Source organism: Vollenhovia emeryi, unplaced genomic scaffold, assembly GCF_000949405.1.
Source record: "Vollenhovia emeryi isolate VEMERY1.0 unplaced genomic scaffold, V.emery_V1.0 DF939141.1, whole genome shotgun sequence".
Lineage (NCBI taxonomy): Eukaryota > Metazoa > Arthropoda > Insecta > Hymenoptera > Formicidae > Vollenhovia > Vollenhovia emeryi.
Window position 1 is genome coordinate 939,921 of NW_011967225.1, and position 20,506 is coordinate 960,426.

General features: G+C 46.9%; 3 protein-coding genes across 3 annotated transcripts in view; 1 reads left to right on the forward strand and 2 right to left on the reverse strand.

Annotated features, from left to right (window-relative positions):
* Positions 1-4,288: 4,288 nt before the first annotated feature.
* LOC105566970 lies at positions 4,289-6,906 on the forward strand. Its single transcript, XM_012021436.1, has 3 exons — positions 4,289-4,344; positions 4,456-4,533; positions 5,270-6,906. The coding sequence occupies exons 2-3, from the start codon at positions 4,483-4,485 to the stop codon at positions 5,426-5,428; spliced, it is 210 nt and encodes a 69-aa protein (XP_011876826.1). The 5' UTR covers positions 4,289-4,344; positions 4,456-4,482; the 3' UTR covers positions 5,429-6,906.
* LOC105566969 lies at positions 6,717-13,161 on the reverse strand. Its single transcript, XM_012021435.1, has one exon. The coding sequence runs from the start codon at positions 12,286-12,288 to the stop codon at positions 10,870-10,872; it is 1,419 nt and encodes a 472-aa protein (XP_011876825.1). The 5' UTR covers positions 12,289-13,161; the 3' UTR covers positions 6,717-10,869.
* Positions 13,162-13,251: 90 nt separating this feature from the next.
* LOC105566971 (mothers against decapentaplegic homolog 3) overlaps positions 13,252-20,506 on the reverse strand; it is a 36,686-nt gene continuing 29,431 nt past the window's right edge. Inside the window, exons 2-6 of the mRNA XM_012021437.1 lie at positions 17,605-17,813; positions 16,908-17,158; positions 16,320-16,543; positions 15,648-15,961; positions 13,252-14,972 (exon numbers count right to left, since the gene is read on the reverse strand). Coding sequence (XP_011876827.1) covers positions 14,704-14,972; positions 15,648-15,961; positions 16,320-16,543; positions 16,908-17,158; positions 17,605-17,813 — 1,267 coding nt within the window. The 3' untranslated portion in view covers positions 13,252-14,703. The remainder of the gene's footprint in view (positions 14,973-15,647; positions 15,962-16,319; positions 16,544-16,907; positions 17,159-17,604; positions 17,814-20,506) is intronic.

A 20,506-nucleotide genomic window follows, 5' to 3' on the forward strand; every position in this document is an offset into this window, starting at 1 on the left:
TCTACAATAGAGATTTAAGTCCCAGTCTACAATAGATGATTTAAGCCCTAAGCTTTAAGAAATTGGCCAATCACGGTCAAGTATGAGAAGAATGCGCGACTGTGATTAGTCAATTTCTTAAGGCTTAGGGCTTAAATCTCTATTGTAGACTGGGACTAAGCCCTAAGCCTTAAGAAATTGACTAATCACAGTCGCGCATTCTTCTCATACTTGACCGTGATTGGCCAATTTCTTAAAGCTTAGGGCTTAAATCATCTATTGTAGACTGGGACTAACGCTCCATGTGAAAGCACCCTAAGCATGCGTCCCGCGCTCGCTCTAGATAGCGCATAGTTTACGGTCCGCGTTCCGCGCTCGCGACCATTTGCTACCAGCGACGGGGCGCGTTTTCTCCGGTCTCTTTTTATCAACTGACTTCGACCCGGGCAGGTGAGTAGCGCGTGCCGCTCCACGCTCCTGTGGTCCGCGATTACAATTCGCCGGCAGTACGGTTACTCCCGACTCCCTCTTTTTCTCGCGCCACGTCGACTAATATCGCGCGGCGACCAAGTACGTACGTTCTCGCAATGACAACCCGTGATTTTTACAATAGTGGGTAATATCGCAAGATAAAAACCTATTTGGCCCGGTCTCGAATCCAAACGTTTTAAGTTTAGGATTCAATTCATGTTCCTCTCTTCCAGTCTTCCCAGAGTAACAGTTGGAAAGAGACGGAACGAACGAAGCTAGGCTCAAAGTTAAGCGACGTTGGTGAAGCCGGGCCCTTAGTTAAAGCAAACTTACAAAACTCCGTTTCAGCTCTAATTATCGCAATCGTTACTTTCCCACCTCGAGCAAAGATCTGTACAGATTCGCTATGAATCGGAAGATCAGCGGTACCTGCCGCGTCTGCTGTGCGCCTACAAATGTAAACAACGTCGACTATCGGTTGCCCTTCGTCACGTAATCGCGCGTTATGCAACGAATCGGAAAAAAACTACTCTCCCGGACGAGCGTTTCTCGGTCTGGTGAGAAGGAGAGAGAGGAGCCCGAGATCGTCGAACGACGTCCACAACGGTGCCGAAAAACCGACACTGAATTCAACGAACGACTCTTGGCGGCGGAGAGCGATTCGCCAAGGGACACGGCGGTCGAGCGGTGCCAGGTGTATCGTGGCTCTCGCGGCGAGACCCACGGCCGTATAGATTATGTTGCCCTACGAGGCCCGACCTGCGACATGCCCTCCGCCAGACCGAGGACACCTTGCGCTCCGAGAGCCGTCGGGATCCTCGGGTGAACCGAGAACGACGGGGGTTTGGAGGTTAGGCGAACTTCGGGACATACGGGGTGTCCGTCAAGTCCGGGACGAGACTCGACCGCCTCTCCTCCGTCGCCGATCTCGCGTTGGATGATTCGGAGGTCGAGGATCGACATTTCATTCATGACACTTTTTTGTGAGTCTCTCGCGGAGGCCTCGGGGATACGCGGCCGAGGACCCGGCGCCAAGTTCGCGGTGCGTTGTACGGTTTGCGGCGGAGGGTCTCCAGATTCCAGGTGTACACGGCGGTAAGCCTCGTTTGAGCTTCGCGCCCACCATCGCGAATTATCGTCCGCTCCGCGTGCATCCCGCGCACGAGAGAGCCGGATTGTCGTCGGTTACGCGATATAATTCGTAAATCTTATTTTAGGCGGAAACTATTGCGTAACGGGTGAGATTAACCTTCGCCGGGACGGAAGCTGGACGATTTAATTCAAGCCTGCGTCGCGGGAGTTTCACTTTATCTGTAACCAAAATAATGTAATCGATTATTATATAATTTATTGAAGTTTATATCACACATGATGTGATTGTTATATGAAAATGTTATTATATAATCTATTATATAAGCGGCCAGTTATTTTTTGCTCCATCAAATTTTTTTCTTCTCTTTACTCCCGTTTATTTTCGCCGCGTTCGAAGGTATCTATCGGACTCTCTGGTACATTTTTATATCTATACTCGTATCGCTTTTGTGATTGCAGGCTGTAGCGATAGAGCTCCTGTACGATTTAGGCCTCGCGATTTCGGCGGTCGATGTACGCGTGATGGACAGCTGATTACTGATAACACTGTTCGCGAGGGAGCCCGTTATCTTCCGAATCTCGCAATTTCCTCCCGGTCTTGCCTTAACAACGATAAGATCAGTCTCGCGCCGAACAAGAGAAACGATTCGTCCGATCGCGACAGCTTCTGACAATAGTCACCCGGACAGAAATGCGTGATTTCATCGCAATGTGAGGTCCGGGTTTTCCCCAGGGTCGCTTAGCTTTAAGCTTGGCTTAATTCGCCTTTCGTCTCTTTCTAACTGGAAAGAGAGAATGAATTCAGCTGAGATTAAAGCCAACTGCACGCGATACCAGTTTTTCTACTTCCTAAGGATTTGGTATCTCGGCTTTACCGCCTCTATTTTACATAAAAAGTAAACAAAAAAATACTTTTTTTGCCTCAAAGACATGTTAAATACATACCTACTTTTGAATTTTGTATATACTTTGTTATATTTCTAAAGAAAATTAATGAAAATGACACTGATTTCGACCCGGTCAGGGTGGTCTAACTCCTTAACTTGAAGCTCAGCTTAGTTCACCTTTCGGCTCTTTCTGTTTCCTTTAGAAAGAGACAGAGTGAATTCAGCTCAAGTTAAAGTTAAGCGACGTTGGTGCAACCTTAAAGAGTGACACGAGCACAAAATGGTGTACGTTTTATCACTGTGCCATTAGGTGGTATTTTTTTCTAACATCGTGACACGAATGACATCAGAGCGGCGTGCACGCGCGCGCATTTTTTTTTTACTGAGCGCCACATGACATCGTTTCGCTACTGTGCGGGCAATAAACGCGCCAGAATGCATTTATCGGTGGCGTCCGCCGCGAACGGAGTTTCTCGCTTCGCGTCTTCGTGTCACTCGCGATAACTCGATGACGCGCGACGTTAAAGAGCAGGGTTGGTCGATTGATCCGCATTATTTTCCTCGTGGCGTAACTCGTCAGTTCTGATATCCGATGACGCAAAGAAGCGTTTCTTGTTGTGTCTAGGTGAACATCCCCTCGCAATTCGATTGACTCCGAACGTCGCTTATCTAGCAAATTAGCTCCTATACGCTAACGAGATACTTGCACGTAAATTACGAATCCCAACGTCTGGACGCGGCAGCTTCTTTCACCGTTTCGCGGGCTGTCTTATACCTTCAAGTCCCAGTCTACAATTTCTTTAAGCCCTAAGCTTTAAGAAATTGACCAATCACGGTCAAGTATGAGTAGAATACACGACTGTGATTAGTCCGTTTCTTAAGGCTTAGGGTTTAAATCTCTATTGTAGACTGGGACTTGCCATTCAGACGAGATCGGAGACGAGATACTTGAATCTCCTTCATTCGCGAGAGATAATTTGGATCGCAAAAGATTTACGCCCGGTTTCACCAACGTCGCTTAACTCGAAGCTTAGCTTAATTCGTTCTTCGTTTCTTTCCAACTGTTACTCCAGAAAGAGAGACGAACGCGAATTAAACTAAGATTAGGCTGATGGCAGACAACTATCCGTAAGCGCTTAAGGACTTACGTAGCCGTAGACTTAGGCCCGGTCTACAATGAGTTGTTAGTCAGAAGTCGGAACTATGTCGGTCCTTTTTCTTCCACCCAGAAAGGAAAAGGATCAACATATAGTTGCGACTTCTGACTAACGACTAACGACTCATTGTAGACCGGGCCTTAAGGTAAGGCAGAGAAAAACGTAAGTCCTTAAGCGCTTACGGATAGGTGTCTGCCATCAGCCTTAAAGTTAAGCGACACTCGGTGATACCGGGCCTCAATGACCTATCATTGAGATCTATATGATCGCGTTGAAAGGACCGGAACGTGGACCGAGTCCAAACGCACGGCTTTAATAGAGAGCTTCATTTATTCTTATATATTTGAGCTATTAATCGCGACGCTGTTGATGTAAACATCTCGTCGCAACGTTTTGCGCCCTATATAAATAGAGCGCGCCATATCCAAAGTCTTTCACCTGCAGGAGCGTCTCCTCTCGCGCTCGGACGCGTTTTGCGACGCTGCGAATTCATCGCGAGCGATAAGAGAGCTGCTTTTACGCAAGACTTCGGGATTTTTGTCCCCTATATAGATATCTCGCGGCCCCGCCGTTTCGCGTTGTACTTCTCGCCCGTCCGTCGTAATTCGCGTCTCGTTCGAGACGCAGTTGCTCACAGTTGCTGCTACGCAGCCGAGCCGAGGCCAAGCGCGTCTGTTGTCCTCTCGCGTGTCGCATCAAGGAAAAGGTACGTCGCGTTTTTCCCCCCGAGACTCATCCGTCGGGAACGAGACGACTCGGTACGCCGATCTCGGAGATCGTGTGGCGAAAAATCAATCGCGAGCCGTTTTTACGTCGAGCGATTTGCCCGAGGAGGAAGACACGCGAATTGTATTCTTTTTTATTTTCAGGATACACAGGAAAGCTGTCGTAACGAAATGTATCCGACCTCTGCCGCGCTATACGCTTTCCGGTTGACACTGCATCAGGTAAGACGCATTAAGTTCGGTCCCGGTGATCGACTTTAATTAACGCGCACCTTTAACTCGCATCCCCGCTTACGTTTTAAACGACGAAAATTCCCTGTTTGTTACCAGTTAGTTTCCTCCTCGAAAAGTCTCGGGACGCAGTTTGTATTTTTGTATAACAAAGATGTGCTATGACGTATTGTAACCAAGAGAGACATGTTAACTAGATGGGAAATATTTTTTTAAACAACGAAGTTCATAAGGCTCTGACGTGTGATCGCAATTCGAAGGAATAAAAGATGCAGGAGCCAAGACAAGATGTTTATTGCCAAACATTTTTTAATTAAAATCATTTAGACACTAACACCCTGTCTTATATCCTTATTCCTTTATTCTTATATCCTCTTATATCTTTTATTCCTACGAATTGCAATATTTTTTTATATAATAGAACAACTTTTTATATAAATATAAAAGAGTTCTGTATAAATACATGTACGGAGAGAAGAAAAAATTTTAAAAAAAATTTTAAGAGTTTTTTCAAAATTTTACCATACATTTCACTAGTAATTATACCTGGTGTACATTTTACTTTCAAAAAAACTCTCGTAAAGTTCTTCAAAAAGGCCGTGTAGTCCCACGACCACACGATTCTCAGGATAAATTTTGAAAGAAACTTCTCTCCGTAGAAGAATTGACTATAAAAAGAGACGTCCCAGCTCAACGAAGCGCTTCTGATAACGGTGTTCGCTTCCAGGTCCAAGCCAGTCCAGCTTTATACAGAGCTAGGAGCTTCGATCGTGGCACGGCGACATCCGCGGTCTTCCTCGCGACCATCGGGCTGTCCATAAGCATGTTCTCGGTGAAACAGATGCAGTCGTCGCACGAGCGTCGTATGCGGCGAAGGCTCTGCTAGAAAAAATAAACTCTGCTAGAAACCCCTGCCAATTGTTATTCACCGACAAGACAAAATCAACGGTCAACTTGAAGAACGAACATCATGAAAACGTGTCTGCGCGACGGTTCAGAGCGGACGACGCTGTTCTGAAGTCCAGCAATGCGGCGTATGTCGGGCTGAGCTATATCTCCACGTCTAGAATGAGAGTTTGCGGCTTGTACCTATGTGCTAGGCAATTTGCAGTCCCGCGCAAATTCCGCGGCGTTCCTCTAGTTGAGCGCGAGCAGCTTGTACGTCTGAAGGAGCATGTCCTCGATTCGCAGACGCGCGTGCAAGATCACGCACTTCAGTCACGTGGAATTCAGTACTTGGTACAGGCAGAGGTGGCAAATACAATGGGATCTACGTCGAAGACAGGCCGTCGCCCTCGGGCGCGACGCGCATGCTTCGTGAATGAGTGCAGTAGCTTCTTCTGTCCTTAGAAACGCTAGGCTCATCACATCGGAGGGAAGATATATTCTAGTCGTGCGAGCAAACGGCGCAGCGAAGGCAACGCATTCTTGCGCGAGTTCTTTTCCGGGGAAGACTTTCGCTGGCGATACTGATGTGTCGTAAAATGGCGGATACTCGTACGTTACTTTGCACCACGATTTAGCTTAATTTTATCGATTATTTTCGTTCCTTTTGGTGCACAGTCGCGACCGCTGATGCGACGTTACCAGATTTTATGATACATCGCACGCCATTTCCTTGATGCCAAAATGAAATCAATTTAAGGGAAACAAAATTACATCGAGAAATGTTACGGTTGACTACATTAACCGCTAAAGACCGGTTGATTCGTGAAAACCATGTTTAAATCAGGAAATAGGTTTCCTGTTTGTATCACGAAATTGCTTACAATCACTACGCTCAAATGTAGATCTTATTAATTGGTCCTGACGAAAGTTTCCCTCGGAAATACGGCAAACGCTGCGAACAAGCGCGAGCCAAAGAGTTTTGCTAACAAAGCGGAAACGTGTCCGCGAATTTAGTTGAGGATTCGTTTCGATTTTAATGTTGTTAGTTAGAATCACGTCGTAACTTAACCTTCACCAATCGATAATGCTCATCCCGTCTCTGTAAAGTCGCAGCGAATTAGCCGTTGTAGCACAAGTGGCACACATCGTGTAGATTGTACGCATATTACTGCCGTTGCTTGTCGCAAATTTCCCCACAATACAAACATCCGAGACTCAATTGAAACCTCAGTGCTTTTCGCCAAATTAATACGAGATTATAGCGATATTTGTCTCTCTTGCTATTCAATATTACTTTTTTTTTATTTTACACGACAAGCACCACCGTGCTGCAATTATCACAAGAAAAAATACACACATATATATATATCTCTCTCTCTGTGTCACTGTTATACAAAACTGTGTACTAGGATGTATTGGTGCCATTTCGGAGCATTTGTAAGATCATTATTTTTAATAAAACGTTGATTCGATTAACTGCGACTTACTTTTATTAAAGTGTTCCCGTTGATAAACGCAAGATTTACGTTCAAATCCTATAGGAAGAGAAGAGAGTGACTCCGCGGGCTATTAGACATTATTAGAATATTGAGAAATCGACAAAATGTTCGAAACAATATTATGTCTAAAGGAAACGCATCGGGACGGCTATCTTCTCTTGGTCTTACGTGTACATTTATTTATAATTATTATACAGTCTCAGGCTCGATATTCCATGTCGTCCAACGTCTTGTTCGTTCTCTCATTCTCTCCCTCTCTCTCTCTCTCTCTCTTGCTCTCTTTCTCTCGTATTCTCATAAAAAGTCGTGTCCATGCCGCAGAAAAGAAAACTGCGAGCCAAAAGTTGTACCGGTCTTGCGCGCAACTGATATAAAGACTTCTGAATTTACCTTTTCACGCAAAGTTACTCCTCGTCTATTTCCGCGGCACGGACGCGATTGCTCATACAAGAAATATAATATTTTTATATAAGTAATTTATATTTATATATATATATGCGTATATATATAGAGAATTAAAGATCGTCGGGCTGCTCGATTCGAAAGCTCGTATACTCGTCAATTATACAACGCGACGACGACATGTCACACATTTTCAAATGATCCTGCGACGGATACGCGAGAGAAAATCCCCCGGGGATTCGCCGGGGGAATCCCGGGAGTCCGAGATAATTAATTTAAAATTCGTTAGGACCTAAAATGTACATACACGTACATAATTTCGTTCTATCCCGCATGTCCGGACGCTCCGTCCTTTTTCGTCTTTTCTTTTGGAAAGGAGGACTAGAATTCGAGATTACGAGGATCAGAGATTTGATTCGATTGTCCGTCAATTCTTCTCCGCGATGTCTCTCGCAAACGACAGGAATTAAAGAGGATTCGAAGGGGGGAAAGCGCTCTGGTTCGAAACGAGAAAGGCAGAAAGTGACGCCGGCAAGTGGCGAGACCCTCGATAAACTTTCGGTAGACGAAACAAGAGCTTGTCTTTTCGCTCCGCGCGAAATTCCTCGCGATACGCCGTGCCCGCCGCGAAGACGTCGCCCGTCATCGTGCGCGCGAACGATATTAATTAACAAACGCAATCGGGCGGAACGTTGCCACCTCGAAGCTGTGGTCGCGGCTATCACAGTTGTCCCCTTGATCGGTCCCCACACAAATGATCAACGCAGCAATTCTCTCCTCTACGCCATACTGCGCGAGAATAAATGATATGTCATAGAATGCGCTCGGCTTTGTGCTTTCTTTTCTTCTTTCACCGGGCCGTATCTCGGTCACGGATACGCGGGGAGTTTCCAGGACGGGAGGGTCCTTGGGGTGACTGCGTCCCGCGCGTCCAACGCCACGATGCAACAATACATCGAATGATATGCGCGAGGGGGTCGCTTTTTAACGCGGGAATCGATACTCCGTCCAGTATTAACATCCCGATGATCAAACGGGGCCAGCGGTCGCGAGGGAGGGATTCAAGCGGGCTCGGTTCCCCCGCTAATTATCGTCCTAACTCGATACACTAATGGCAGTCTGCGCGGGGGAGGTGTCTGTCAGAGGTCGGTTCCGACAGCTCTGACAGTTCACGCACGTGAGACGTAGCCTCCGCCGTGTTCCCCTCGCGTGTCACGAGGTCGTACCACGTCGACCGGGGCAACGTTTGACGACGGCGCGATCGGGGGGGTGGAAAACGCGCGCGAGTACGTTTCGTGTAACAGCACACGTGGAGTCTGAGAATACCCACTCGGAGGATACTGCCAAGTGTAAGATATTACAGATCCCGGATAGTCAGTTGGCGTTATTTGTCATCATTTTCACGTCTCTCTAAAGTTCTTGGAGCGAAAATACCGCCATGGAGTGAAACGTTCACCCTATCGGGGTGAATGTTCACTCCAACAGAGTGAATATTTTACTCCGTGGCAGTACTTTCATTCGGTAAATTTTAGAGATATCGAAACGCCTGCAAAATGACATCTTGGCGGGCATTTTGATGCCAAAATGACGACAGATCACCGTCAACTAGCTATCTGGGATGTACATTGCAGCAGTACATCCTACAGAAGTACGGAGTGATATCATTGCTGTTAGGACTGCATTACATGTTCGCTGGAAGGAGAGCAACGTTCCTCACCGCGACTCGAGCTGCCCAACGACCGAGATACGCCGGGCCCTCGCCGTCGGCTCTTTCCGCCCGCGGTACACCGCTCGCAAGTACCCGTTTATCCTCCTCTCGTGTTTCCCGAAGGGCCGAAGACGTAAAGGGGCAGAAAGAAATTCGGTTTTCGACGCGCGGACCAATCGGCGGGTGAGCGCGATCGGTCCGTACGAGAATCCCGTCGACGGAGCTGTCTGGAATGTGCGCAGGAGGAGATTGTGCAGGCTGTAAACGGGACAGACGGATATTTATGAGCGGCGGTACCGCAAGTCGACCGCGACGGAGATGCGCTTGCACGCCGTAAGAAAATAAACCCTGAACTCTCCGTTTTAATAATCGCGCGCCCGAGCGGCACACGGTGGTTCGTATTCGTTTTACATATGTTTCTTAAATGTATATCTAATGTTTTACAAAACGTTTAGGAAACGTACAAAAAACCAGCGTGTCCCACTTGGGCAGCGGTGCCCCCATCCCGTTCCCGCTTCTGTCGACTTAACGATACGGCGACCCGCGGCGGCAGAGACGCCGCGCTCCCGCGAGAGCCCGGCGGCGCGCTTATCTAAGGAATTAAGCTACGAAGTGGCGGTACAATTCGGATAATCGCACTCTCATTCCTTTCTCTCTCCCATTCGCGCCGTACGCTCGTCTCGCTTCGCCCCTTCGGCTCTCCATCTCACTACAAGTCAGATCGTGTGTGTATAAATTCAGCGTGACGGGACTGGACGGAGGCGTTTCGACTGCACGCGGCCGAGGTAAGACCTCATTCGTGTCGGAACTCGAAATAAAAGTACGCGCTCGCGTGACCCGCGTTGTTTAGGGATCGCCCGAGTCGGAGTTTCGTTATTTGCATTTCGAGTTACACGGTACTTCCACGGTGCCTCCGTCCAGCTCCGCGGCGCCGATAGGTAACGTGACGCGATTTCATTCTTCAACGCGCTCCACCTCGTCCCTCCCGCTCGTCGAGAATTCGCTCGCAGACGAGGTCATCGTCGTCCGCTGGCTCGGGCGCAAACCCTCCGCAGACCGGGCCGCTAAAAACTCTTCGCTAACGCGGAAGCCTCGTCGCGTTTCGCCGCGTCGGCGCAAAAATCGCCGCAATCCTTTGAAATTCGCAAGACTGCACTTCGCGAGTCCCTAAAATTTAATACAAATCACGAGAGAGAGACGCGGGATTCGAACGGGACCGGCTGAGATCTACGGTTAAACGAGTCGCCGACGAACAGAATTGATTAACGAATCGTTTCAATATCACTTTGTACATTTGATAGCTGCTAGACGAACGTTAATAGTTGGATAAACTTGGAGTAACGATTGGTCTTATTTTGTCAGAGGATCATCGTGGTGTCCTATTTACCCCACGCGATTATCCCAATCGGAAAGTAAGCGGGTCAGAGATCACTCGGAGCGATCGTCGTACAGCAAGTACCGCGAGACGACGCGAGAGAAACGGAAGTAAAACGCAGGGCTGTCGAGAACATCGCATTTCTCATTCCGAAAGGTGCTCGTTCGAACGGCGCTCCTCGTCTCGTGACGGCTCCGACGATTCTTTTTACATTTCTTATCGAAGATTACGACGCCACATAAAGATATTCCTGCGCCGCGATAGCAGGACGTCTCTCAAATCGGACAAAACTAACTACAGCACACTCGAAATAATCACGTTAAATCCTACACTACCGAATGTCGAAAGTAAATCTTCGTCGACGTCACTTTGGAATCGCTAATGAACGTAATTAGGACGTGAGAAGCGTGAAAAGGGACCGACTCGTTCGTTTCTCGTTCGCCAGCTTCGACCGGTCAGTGGATAAACTCCCTGTGGCAGCAGCAGCTAGACGGGAATCGGAAAGAGTCCTTCTTCACGACGCCGTTGTCCACCGTCATGAGCTCCCGATAGATGTATTTCTGCTTGCAGCTGGCCTTGTAACCGATCGGCAGGTATTCGTTCAGCTCGCCGCACGCGTTGCCCTCCCCAGCGCATGTCTCGATGCGCACGCTCTGCCGCAGGTTGGGCTGATTGACGATGAAGAGCCAGCGCAGCGTCGCGGTCTCCGCCGATCGCGGGTAGATCACCTGCGTGTTCGAGTTGCAGAACGGCGAGTCGTTGAGCTCATCGAACTTCGCTGACCTCGGACGCCTGCTGTTGACCTCAGACACCAGGTCGACGCTCTGAAGCAGCCGTAAGCTGTCGTTCCGCCGGATCGCCCGGTTCACCAGCTCCTCCGGGTAGTGGGCCGCGTGCACGCAGAACGTCGAGTTGCTGCAAATGGGAGCCGGGTGCAGGTCCCATGACTCCTGAGCGACGTCGTCCCCCTCGGGCGACCAGATCTTCGTGGTGTTCCGCTTCCCGATCCACTCGTCGTGACGCGACGACTCGCTGCTACCCGCGGTTTTATCGGTGACCCTCGAGATATCGTTCCCGGAATTGTCCGAGCAATTCTCTCGACAGGGCGGTCCACGCTCGAGGTCGGCCGGTCCGACCGTCGATTTCCTCCGTGTATCTTCCTTCTCACGCTGCTCGCTTTCGCGCCCTCCGTGTTTCGTGGCATTCTGCCCACTGATCCATTCGTCGGAACGTAATAACTTTTCGTTCCGCAGAGCTTCCTCAGTTAGTCTCGAAAGATCGTCCTCGCCAGCGTCTTTGCAATTTCCTTGACAGACGGTGGAAACCGATTCGCGGTCCAGTTCGATCGGCTCGCTCGTCGGAAATTCTTCTTCTGGCCGAGTAGTCGTTTCGAGAAACACTGTCGGGTACTCGACTGTCGAGGAAACACCACGATCCGCAGACGACTCTTCGCTCTTCTCGATGGGTGCTTCTTCCTCGTTCCGTGGCGAAGTTCCTCGTTCGCGCTGGGTCGTCGTTTGTTGAGGCATTGTTGGAAATACGATCATCAGTACGGGTTGAAAATTAATCGTTCTCGGCAGCTCGTTACTCGAATTTATCCATTGGTCGTTGCCGGTTGGTCTATTGTCCTTCCAAAGCCGAGGAGAAGAAGCGTACGGCCGCACGTTATAGATCGACACGTTCAGAAAACGCTCCGGATACCACAGGTGAAAATAGTACCACGGGAATTGCGTCGCGTTGCTCGCCGGCTTCATCGGCCTTAGCTGGCTGTTGTACGGCAAATTCCAGAATGGCTGCTGGTACGGATATCCTTGAATTTCTTGTATCGCCAACATCGCCCCGACGAGACTTAAGCAGAAACGAACGAATCTCATATTTAAGACGTCGATTTTTTTCTGCCTAAGAAGAAAGGAACTGGGCACGTCTCTTTTTCCTACGCAACGCTCACGCCACGTTCTCAGTAATTAAGAAAATAAAAAGTATTGGCTATTGTCCGTATTAATGCCGGGCCCTTTGCCGCGCCGGGAAACCGGAGCGCGGTCTTGTGGAACGAGGAACGGAGACTGGAGCGCGAGTGTTTAAATGAGAACACTTTGAGTTAAGAACACTTGTACTAGACTTAAACACTGTACACTTAGACTGAGATTCGCGGAAGCGCAGCTGCGTTCCGTCCCGATGGCGAGTGCCGTGTGGCTATTCGTTTTGCGAACTCTGGACCGCTGTCGAAGCTTCTCGACTCTTTTACAGACACATTTTGGACATGTGTTCGGGTTCGGTCGATATCTTTCAAAAACAATTCTTACATTTCAGTTCTATTCTTCATTTAGGCGGGTGCATGTTTCTCTTTCTTATTCCCTTTGTCAAACTGTCAACTGTGATGACCGCCACAACGTTACATGACGCGATCTTACATTCGGCAACAATACTTTGCTTACGATTCTGTAGACAACAAAGAATTCGTAAGAGAAGGCTCGAGTTTTCCTTTCAAGGTGAAAGCGCCCGCATTCGGATTCGGGAGTTAATCGAGAAAAGACGTAAACTGCCAATCGGAATATGGAAAGAAAATGTCAGAATTAAAATCGAAGAATGTTCAAAATTCTAGGGATCGAGGCGAGTTCGATGGTAGCTTCAAGTGACAATTCGATTTCTCCGCGATAATCGTATAAACGGGAGAATTATAAATCTTTAACGACGTCTAAGGCAAATATTTAGATGGTAAATTCCAGTGCCGTGAGAGCTAACGCGAGAATAAGCCGTCATTCCAAGTACTTTGTTGGAAACAATAGAGAGGATAAGAAGACACACCTGGGTACTCGTAATAATAATTTAGATACATGTACTGTTACCTTTACCGTTAGACAAGGCAAAATTTATTCATTTGGTCCAAGAGATCTAAAAAGAGTAAAAAAAAAAGAAAAAGAAACGTACAACATATGAATTAAATATATTAAATATGTATATATATTATAAGATTTCTCCATGCATAAATCTTGCATTTTTAAAAAAAACGTCTACGTCTGTTATCAAAGAAAATATACATAACAATAGGGTGAATATACTCAATGTGCTTAAACTCTTCATAAGCAATAGCATCAAATGTACATAGTCCGAGTGGGTCGTATAGCGCGTGTTAATTTACTAGAAAATACATATCAATGTATTCCTGATATATATACGTATGTATACTAATTTTAGATAATATTATGTCGCGACTGAAAAATCTTATACGACGCAATTTTGGATATTCCTGCCGATATATGCTATCGTAATCTTCCATAACAAATATCGTAAAACATGACATATATACATGTATGTATATATATGTGTGTGTGTGTGTGTGTAGGTGCGTGTATGTGTGTGTGTGGGTGTGTGCACGTGTTTCCGTCTGTCTTTCGTGTACGTGTAGATATAGAATATCGTGGACTCCCTCCACTATAGCGGATTAATAAAGTCAACACACACACATACATTTTATGTATAATGTATATTATATCTGGTAAAGATTTGGCGTATACTGTAGTACGACTGTAATAGTTGTGTCTGCCTGCGTAAGCAATAAAAATATGTAAAAGACTGAGCTCTCTTAACGCGCAGTATACATATATATACATATTATATATATAAATCTCTCTCTCTCTCTCTCTCTCTCTCACTCTCTCTCACGCACATTTTCCTTTTGTTTCTTATTACGAATCGACTAAACTCGGATTATAATCACCCTGGATATATCTTGTACGCCAATTGCGGTGCACATGCGCGCGATACAAAGCGTCGAGGCGGAGCTCCGCGCGTCTCGTTCGCGTCCTTGCGCGTCACCGTGTCTCCTCTCTTCGATCACAACGAACCGTGGTAGGACATCAAGCTTTAATATATCTACTATAATATTTATACTGCCGCGCGAGCGAGTCGCCGTTTTTCTCAATTTTGCATCCCCTCGTCCGCGCATTTCACTGGTCGCCACGGCGATAGGTCGCGCGACGATTCGGGATAGCCACTGCCCGCGGTTCCGGCGCGAGGGAAACTTTGTGGTATCGTTGTGCCCGAGCCTTCATTCTCTTCCAACTGCCGAGCTGCATCTTCGTAGCGGAAAACTCGTCTCCTTCTTCTTGCACGCGTCACTGTGCAGCGTTCGTTCGAGGGAACTCTGAACAACGAATTCAACTTTCACATACCGTACGCGACGAAGAAACGAATGGATCGGTCGATCGATGACGTCGATGACGACGACGGCGCACAAAGGGGCATTTTCACGTGTTCTTCCTTCACGAACGGCTGGAGGATGCAAAGACTTAGGACATTGAGGAACAGGGTAGGCGGGGCGAGCCCATCTGCGTGAGTACCCTGTCGAGCCACTGCAGCGGCCCGTTTAAATGCAGTTCGATCCAGCAGGGGGTCGAGGTGACCGTCTGCCGGCGGTATTCCGCGCCCCAGCCCTTCACGAAGCTCATCCGGATCGTGCACATACGCGTAAGCTGGTACACCGCCTCGAAGCCCTGCGACACCGACTGTGACAGCAACGCCGCGAATTCCTGGTTGTTGAAGATCTTCAGATTGCATCCTGCACACCAACAAAATTACATTTGACACCGAGATCCTGAGAACGAGCGACAAACAAATGACGATTTATTAAAGCAGTGATCGTTTTATACAGAGACGTTAATTGTGCCTTGGGATAATTACTGAATAAATTAGGTACAAGGATCTTATCAAAGACGGATCTCGTTGAAGGACACTCGCGGGAGACCTTGAAGAGACCTCCGATGAATTAGTCATTTGAAATGATTAAGATAAAAGAGGCGATATAGGTAAGTTGATCTTCAACGATCCCTATGCTATCACGCCTACAAATTCTAAAGTTGGGTAAACTCGTAATCGAGGGATAAACCGCTGAGGGCATTGTGGTGTACAGACTTCGAACATTACTAGGCATCTGTGGGGCATTAGTGGGTGTTATTTGGCTTTGCTGGAGCATTATGAAGAATCTAAAAAGATAAAACAAGATACAATAAGATGATAAGACAAAGTAATGCCCACTGGGCATTAGTGGGCATTGGTGTACACGATTTTGGTCAGCGGTTTACCCCTCGCTCGTAATTAAATGACTTGAAGAAGAAATCGTGTTCAAACTAAATAAAACAAGAGCACCCATACCGTGCCCAAGAAAGAGGCAGGTATACATATACGCCATTAATTGTATACACGTTGAAGGAGGCAGCACAGTTTCTTCGCTTACCTGGCGGTATTTTGCAAACGGTGGCCGGATGCCAGCCGTAACGCTGATTGCAGTTCGGACTCTGCACGAAGATACTCGAGTCGGACAGACACTCGGCGAACACCTCGCCGCCGATGTAATAAAGCCTGACACCCTTGCCGATGTGTCGCCTAGTCTGCTCGACCACCGTGTTGCGATTCACATTGGACAGCAAGCCGAGGCAGAAGCGCTCCGAATTGCTCGGGTCGGTGAAACCGTCCACGGTTATGCTCGGCTGCGACGCGTGAAACGTCTCGCCCACTCTCGTGTTTAGCTCGTAATAACTAATTGAACACCTGGCAAGCGAAGCAAAGATATTAGCCGGCAAGTGCGGGGGGCGACAAAGAGAGAGAGAAAAAAAAGAGGAGCCTCGCATCGTGGAGTACTATGTAAACTAATTCGTCGGTTGAATTTTTAATACTCTTACATTAAATATCGATCTCTCGTCCGATTGATCGATATTAATCCCGTCCGAAGTGAGGGAATCTTGACTTTGTGCAACTACGTCATTGTCTCGAGCGTTCAAACGTGAATTCGAGGCTTTCGCGGTCGAAATTGTCTCGCGGACGACGCGCCACGTGTCTTCCTGCGTCTGTTTATGTGTTTAAGAGGATAAACCGCGCGCGGTGTCCATTAATCAGCCGGGGCACTCACCAAAACGCGGGCTCGCAATACATAACCGGCTGCGCGTCTACAGGGCTGGGCGACAAGCGTGACAGGGACATGTTATCGTTGTGGTCCATATTGTCGCCGTCCTCGCTGATGTAGCCCGGCGGCGGCGTATCCGCCGGTGGATCCATGGATCCTGGGGCGGGATGGGGCGAGCCCTGCACGCTTCCCAGGCTCCCGACGCTCGCCGGACTCGTCGCCTGCATGCTCTGCACGAACACAAATAATCCGCGGTGTCACATCTCCGAATCTTGACGGCGCGCTCCCTCATTATGGGATATTATCGATTATTTGCCTACGTGGTCCCCGTGTAAAAATCGAATACACGAGATACCGTGGTTCGCGCGTGGAGCCAATTAATTAGAGATCATACGGTAAATACATGGTCCATATACGGTTTACATATAAAAGATAATGTGTTAATTATCTATATTTATATTATTATTTATAGGGTCTTTGTAACGACGGATAATTAAGAAAAAATAAGAGTGATAAGAGGCGAGTTTCTTCATGGGGAAGTAAATCGACCTCGGGCAAGCCGAGTTGTAAACGTGATCCGTTCCAGCTACCGACCTGCATTCCTTGGTACGGATTATTTGGTTGCTGCTGTTGCTGTTGCTGCTGCTGCTGCTGCTGCTGCTGCTGCTGCTGCTGCTGCGAGGACTGCGGTATGCCCTGCTGCTGATTGTGCTGGTGATTCAACGTCGCGTGGAAGCTCGTGTTCTCCGGCACGCTGACGCTGAGCTCCTCGAGGGAGGTGTTGTAGAGAACGGTGTTCTCGTCGCTGGCTAGGTTGTGCCGCGGCACGAGAATGGCCGGCAAAACTGCAAAGTTTCATGCGCCGTGATATAGTCACGCGATCTAGTCTCGCTATGCTTACGGTCGTAACGGCCGATTAACAGCCCTCTCCCGAGAAAGAGGAACGGAAATAGAGAGAGGGGGGGGGAGGAGAAGGGGAGAGGAAGAAAAAGAGAGGACGTAATTCGAGCAAAACGGATGCCGATGATCGCCCTTTCACCCTCGCGGGAAGGGAAGTTGGTATACAAATTTCATCTTTCCCTTGCAAACAAGTAGCTTATTTCTCCAACTTTTGTAAATAAACTGGTCGTTATTCCATGAAGACGGCAGAAGTTTAATTAAGGGGAGAAATTTTAGTGGCAGTTTCTCTTTAAAAAAAAAAATGGATGTAAAAATACCGCTAAATATTTAACATTCAATTCATACAATTATTGCATCCTCTGAGCCTTAGGATGCTGTATGCCCCGCGTACCTGGCGTTTGTATTCGTTGATAGTGGTAAGGGTTCACGCAGACCTCGTCGCGCTTCTGGGTGAAGGCGTACTCGCAGTGCTCGATCGCCCTCAGCTCGTGGTGCGACTGCAGGTCCGGCCAGCGCCAGAGTCGGCAGTAAATCACGTGCGGCAGACCCTTGCCGCGAACACCCTGAACGCCGTTGTCGCCGACACCGCCCGGGCTAGGCCTGCAAAAGCGCAAGAAAACTCACGTTGCTTCTTCAGAATTGCAAATTGCGGGAGAGACGAGACGGGGTCCGGAGATCGCGTCGCGCCACGGAGCCGCAACTAGAGACGCGCGAATCGAATCGGGTGAGATTTGGTTCTATTTGAATTTGAATTTCTCTGATTCGGGTCTGAACTATTCGAAAACTTCGAATCTAGATGGCTCGGGCGGGAATCAGACGCCGAGAGAATTTCCTCCTAAAACTTGTGTTTTATTAGTTTTATATTAAAGATTTAAACACGTTTTGGCATTAAAACGAATTCATATTATCACTATTATTTCTTACCGTTTCAAAATGTTCTCTCATTATCTACGTGTTAAAATTCAATCCACACAACAGTAATTACATTATTAATTATATCGTTAAATTATATTTTAACGATTCAATTTAATTCAAACGCAATTTTGCGAATTGGCGCAACATCGAAAATCCTTTATTCGCACATCCCCAACCTTTCTCGAAAGCACAATCGTTATGTGCTTATCAATGCGGCTCGTCCGAGATCAACATGGGTTTTACTTCCCCGTCGATGACGAGAGAAAATCCTCCGGTGGAATTTAATAAATTTGAAATCTCTATTTATATTCCGATTTATTATATATTTATACTATATTGATTTAATGCATATGTTAAATCAATGTGTACTGCATATCTTTTTTAAATAATAAACTTACTAAATTCAAAATTTATATTTCAATTGATTAAATTCGTATATTTACGCATAACATTTGTTAAATATCTCTCCTTTTTTTCAAATAATACGTGCGCGCAAATTGATTTATCGGAATTTGCAAATCTGCGTGATGAAAATTAAAATTCTCTCCGCAAATTTTGCGGAGAGATTCCGCCTCTCCGGTCAAATCCGGCGGCTGTGACTGGCTGTGTCGCGTCGCCGCGGCACGCCGGAAGTGGCGGGTGTCCGCGGAGGGGAAGAACCCGGTTGGAATTCGCTGCGTAAAGTCTTCCCGCGAAGCAACTTCGCGTTCGGCTCCTTCCGTCGCGCGGTTCGGGTGCGTAAAATAAGGGACGTGGGGCTCAAGGTGAACATCGACGCTGATTGTAACAGTCCTGTTTAGCTTGTCGATATTACATCCGGCGGACTAGAGGCGACTCCGTTACGTTTACGTCGGAATACATCGATACCTCGGGATTACGCGGTAAGCGATTCTATAATTCAAATGGACGAGGGGAAGAAGACGATTTCGCGCGTTCGATTGAGAGAGCGCGCTCCGCGCAAAAGAGTTCGTCGGGTTAATTCAGGGGAATTCGGGGAAACATTATTCTTACTTATTCACGGGGGGGAAAATAAAATGCTACGTGAACTTTCCACGAGCTCTCTTTTCGACGCTGATAATCGCCGATAACGCGACGTATCGATTGTCCCGATTCCGAGAGAGCGTCGATATTATTTCGACCGGAGAGTAAGACCCAGGCATTCGCGCGAGGGTAACTCGACTAGGGAATAAAATGATCTTGCAACTGCAGCGACAGTTTTCTAGGCACGAAAAAATAACTGGGACACATAAATGAATGGACGACACTGCGAAATCGCATATGCTTTGTATCTAATCAATTTAAATAACAGAAACAGATTTTCTCTCTGAATTGCTAGCGAATGTTAGCAAGAGTCTTTCTGTGGCGTCCATCCATTGTAACGTTTGATTGTGATACATAAACAGTTTTATATTGCTTACAAAAATCGTTCGAGCTGTGGTACCGAAATTTATTTTTATCCAATTTGAACGATTAATATTCAGTCCTGAAACCTAAACTTTCCAGGAGATATTGCTAGAATATTGCTGCCATTGCGGGCTGCAAACAATTTTTTAACAGCTACAAAAAATTGCAATAAATTTTTGTCGCGACACCTAGAAATCTACCTGCGTTGGTAAGATATTTTTTTTAGTGCGAGGATAACTCGGGACGGCTGATCGGGAAGTAGCAGCGGTAAACAATGTTTCATTATAATACATGCGCGGGCGAAAAGAATTACAAGCGAGGCAATTACATGGGAGGATCCTTCACTGATAAAGTCGCACTGATTTAATGAGTCAAATTTGACTCAATGAGTAGCCGCCACTGCTCCTACTAGTCCTACTCAATACGTTGGTACTTTTAATCATGTGTAGTAAAATTTATTACTTTAACACAAATTGTACAATACACGGAGAGAAATTTTTTTTCAAATTTACCGTGAAAATCATGTAATTTTGGGACAACATGGCATTTCGAGGAACTTAATAAGGTTTGTTTTTTAATTTTACCATACATTTTACTAGTAAAAGCAGTAGATTTCTAGGTGTCGCGACAAACCTTGGTCGCTATTTTTTGGAGCTGTTAGAAAATTGTTTGCAGCCCGCAAAATTTATGGCAGCAACATTCTAGCGATATCTTCTGGAAAGTTTAGGTTTCATGACTGAATATCAATCGTTTAAATTGGATAGAAATAAATTTCGGTACCACAGCTAGAACGATTTTCGTAAGCAATATAACTGTTTATCTACAGCACGCAAGTCCATCAACGCTAATCTCAACCGAATTTTCTGCTTCTTTCTTTACCAGTAAAGTGTATGGTAAAATTGCAAAAAAACTGTCGTAAAATGCCTCGAGATGTTGTCCCACGATTACATGATTTTCAGGATAAAGTTTAAGAG

Bases quoted from the DNA above. Each gene is read 5' to 3' on its own strand.
- LOC105566969 (XM_012021435.1), bottom strand. From the start codon at position 12,288: ATGAGATTCGTTCGTTTCTGCTTAAGTCTCGTCGGGGCGATGTTGGCG.
- LOC105566970 (XM_012021436.1), top strand. From the start codon at position 4,483: ATGTATCCGACCTCTGCCGCGCTATACGCTTTCCGGTTGACACTGCAT. The intron at 4,534-5,269 runs GTAAGACGCATT...GTTCGCTTCCAG, and splicing joins TCCGGTTGACACTGCATCAG to GTCCAAGCCAGTCCAGCTTT.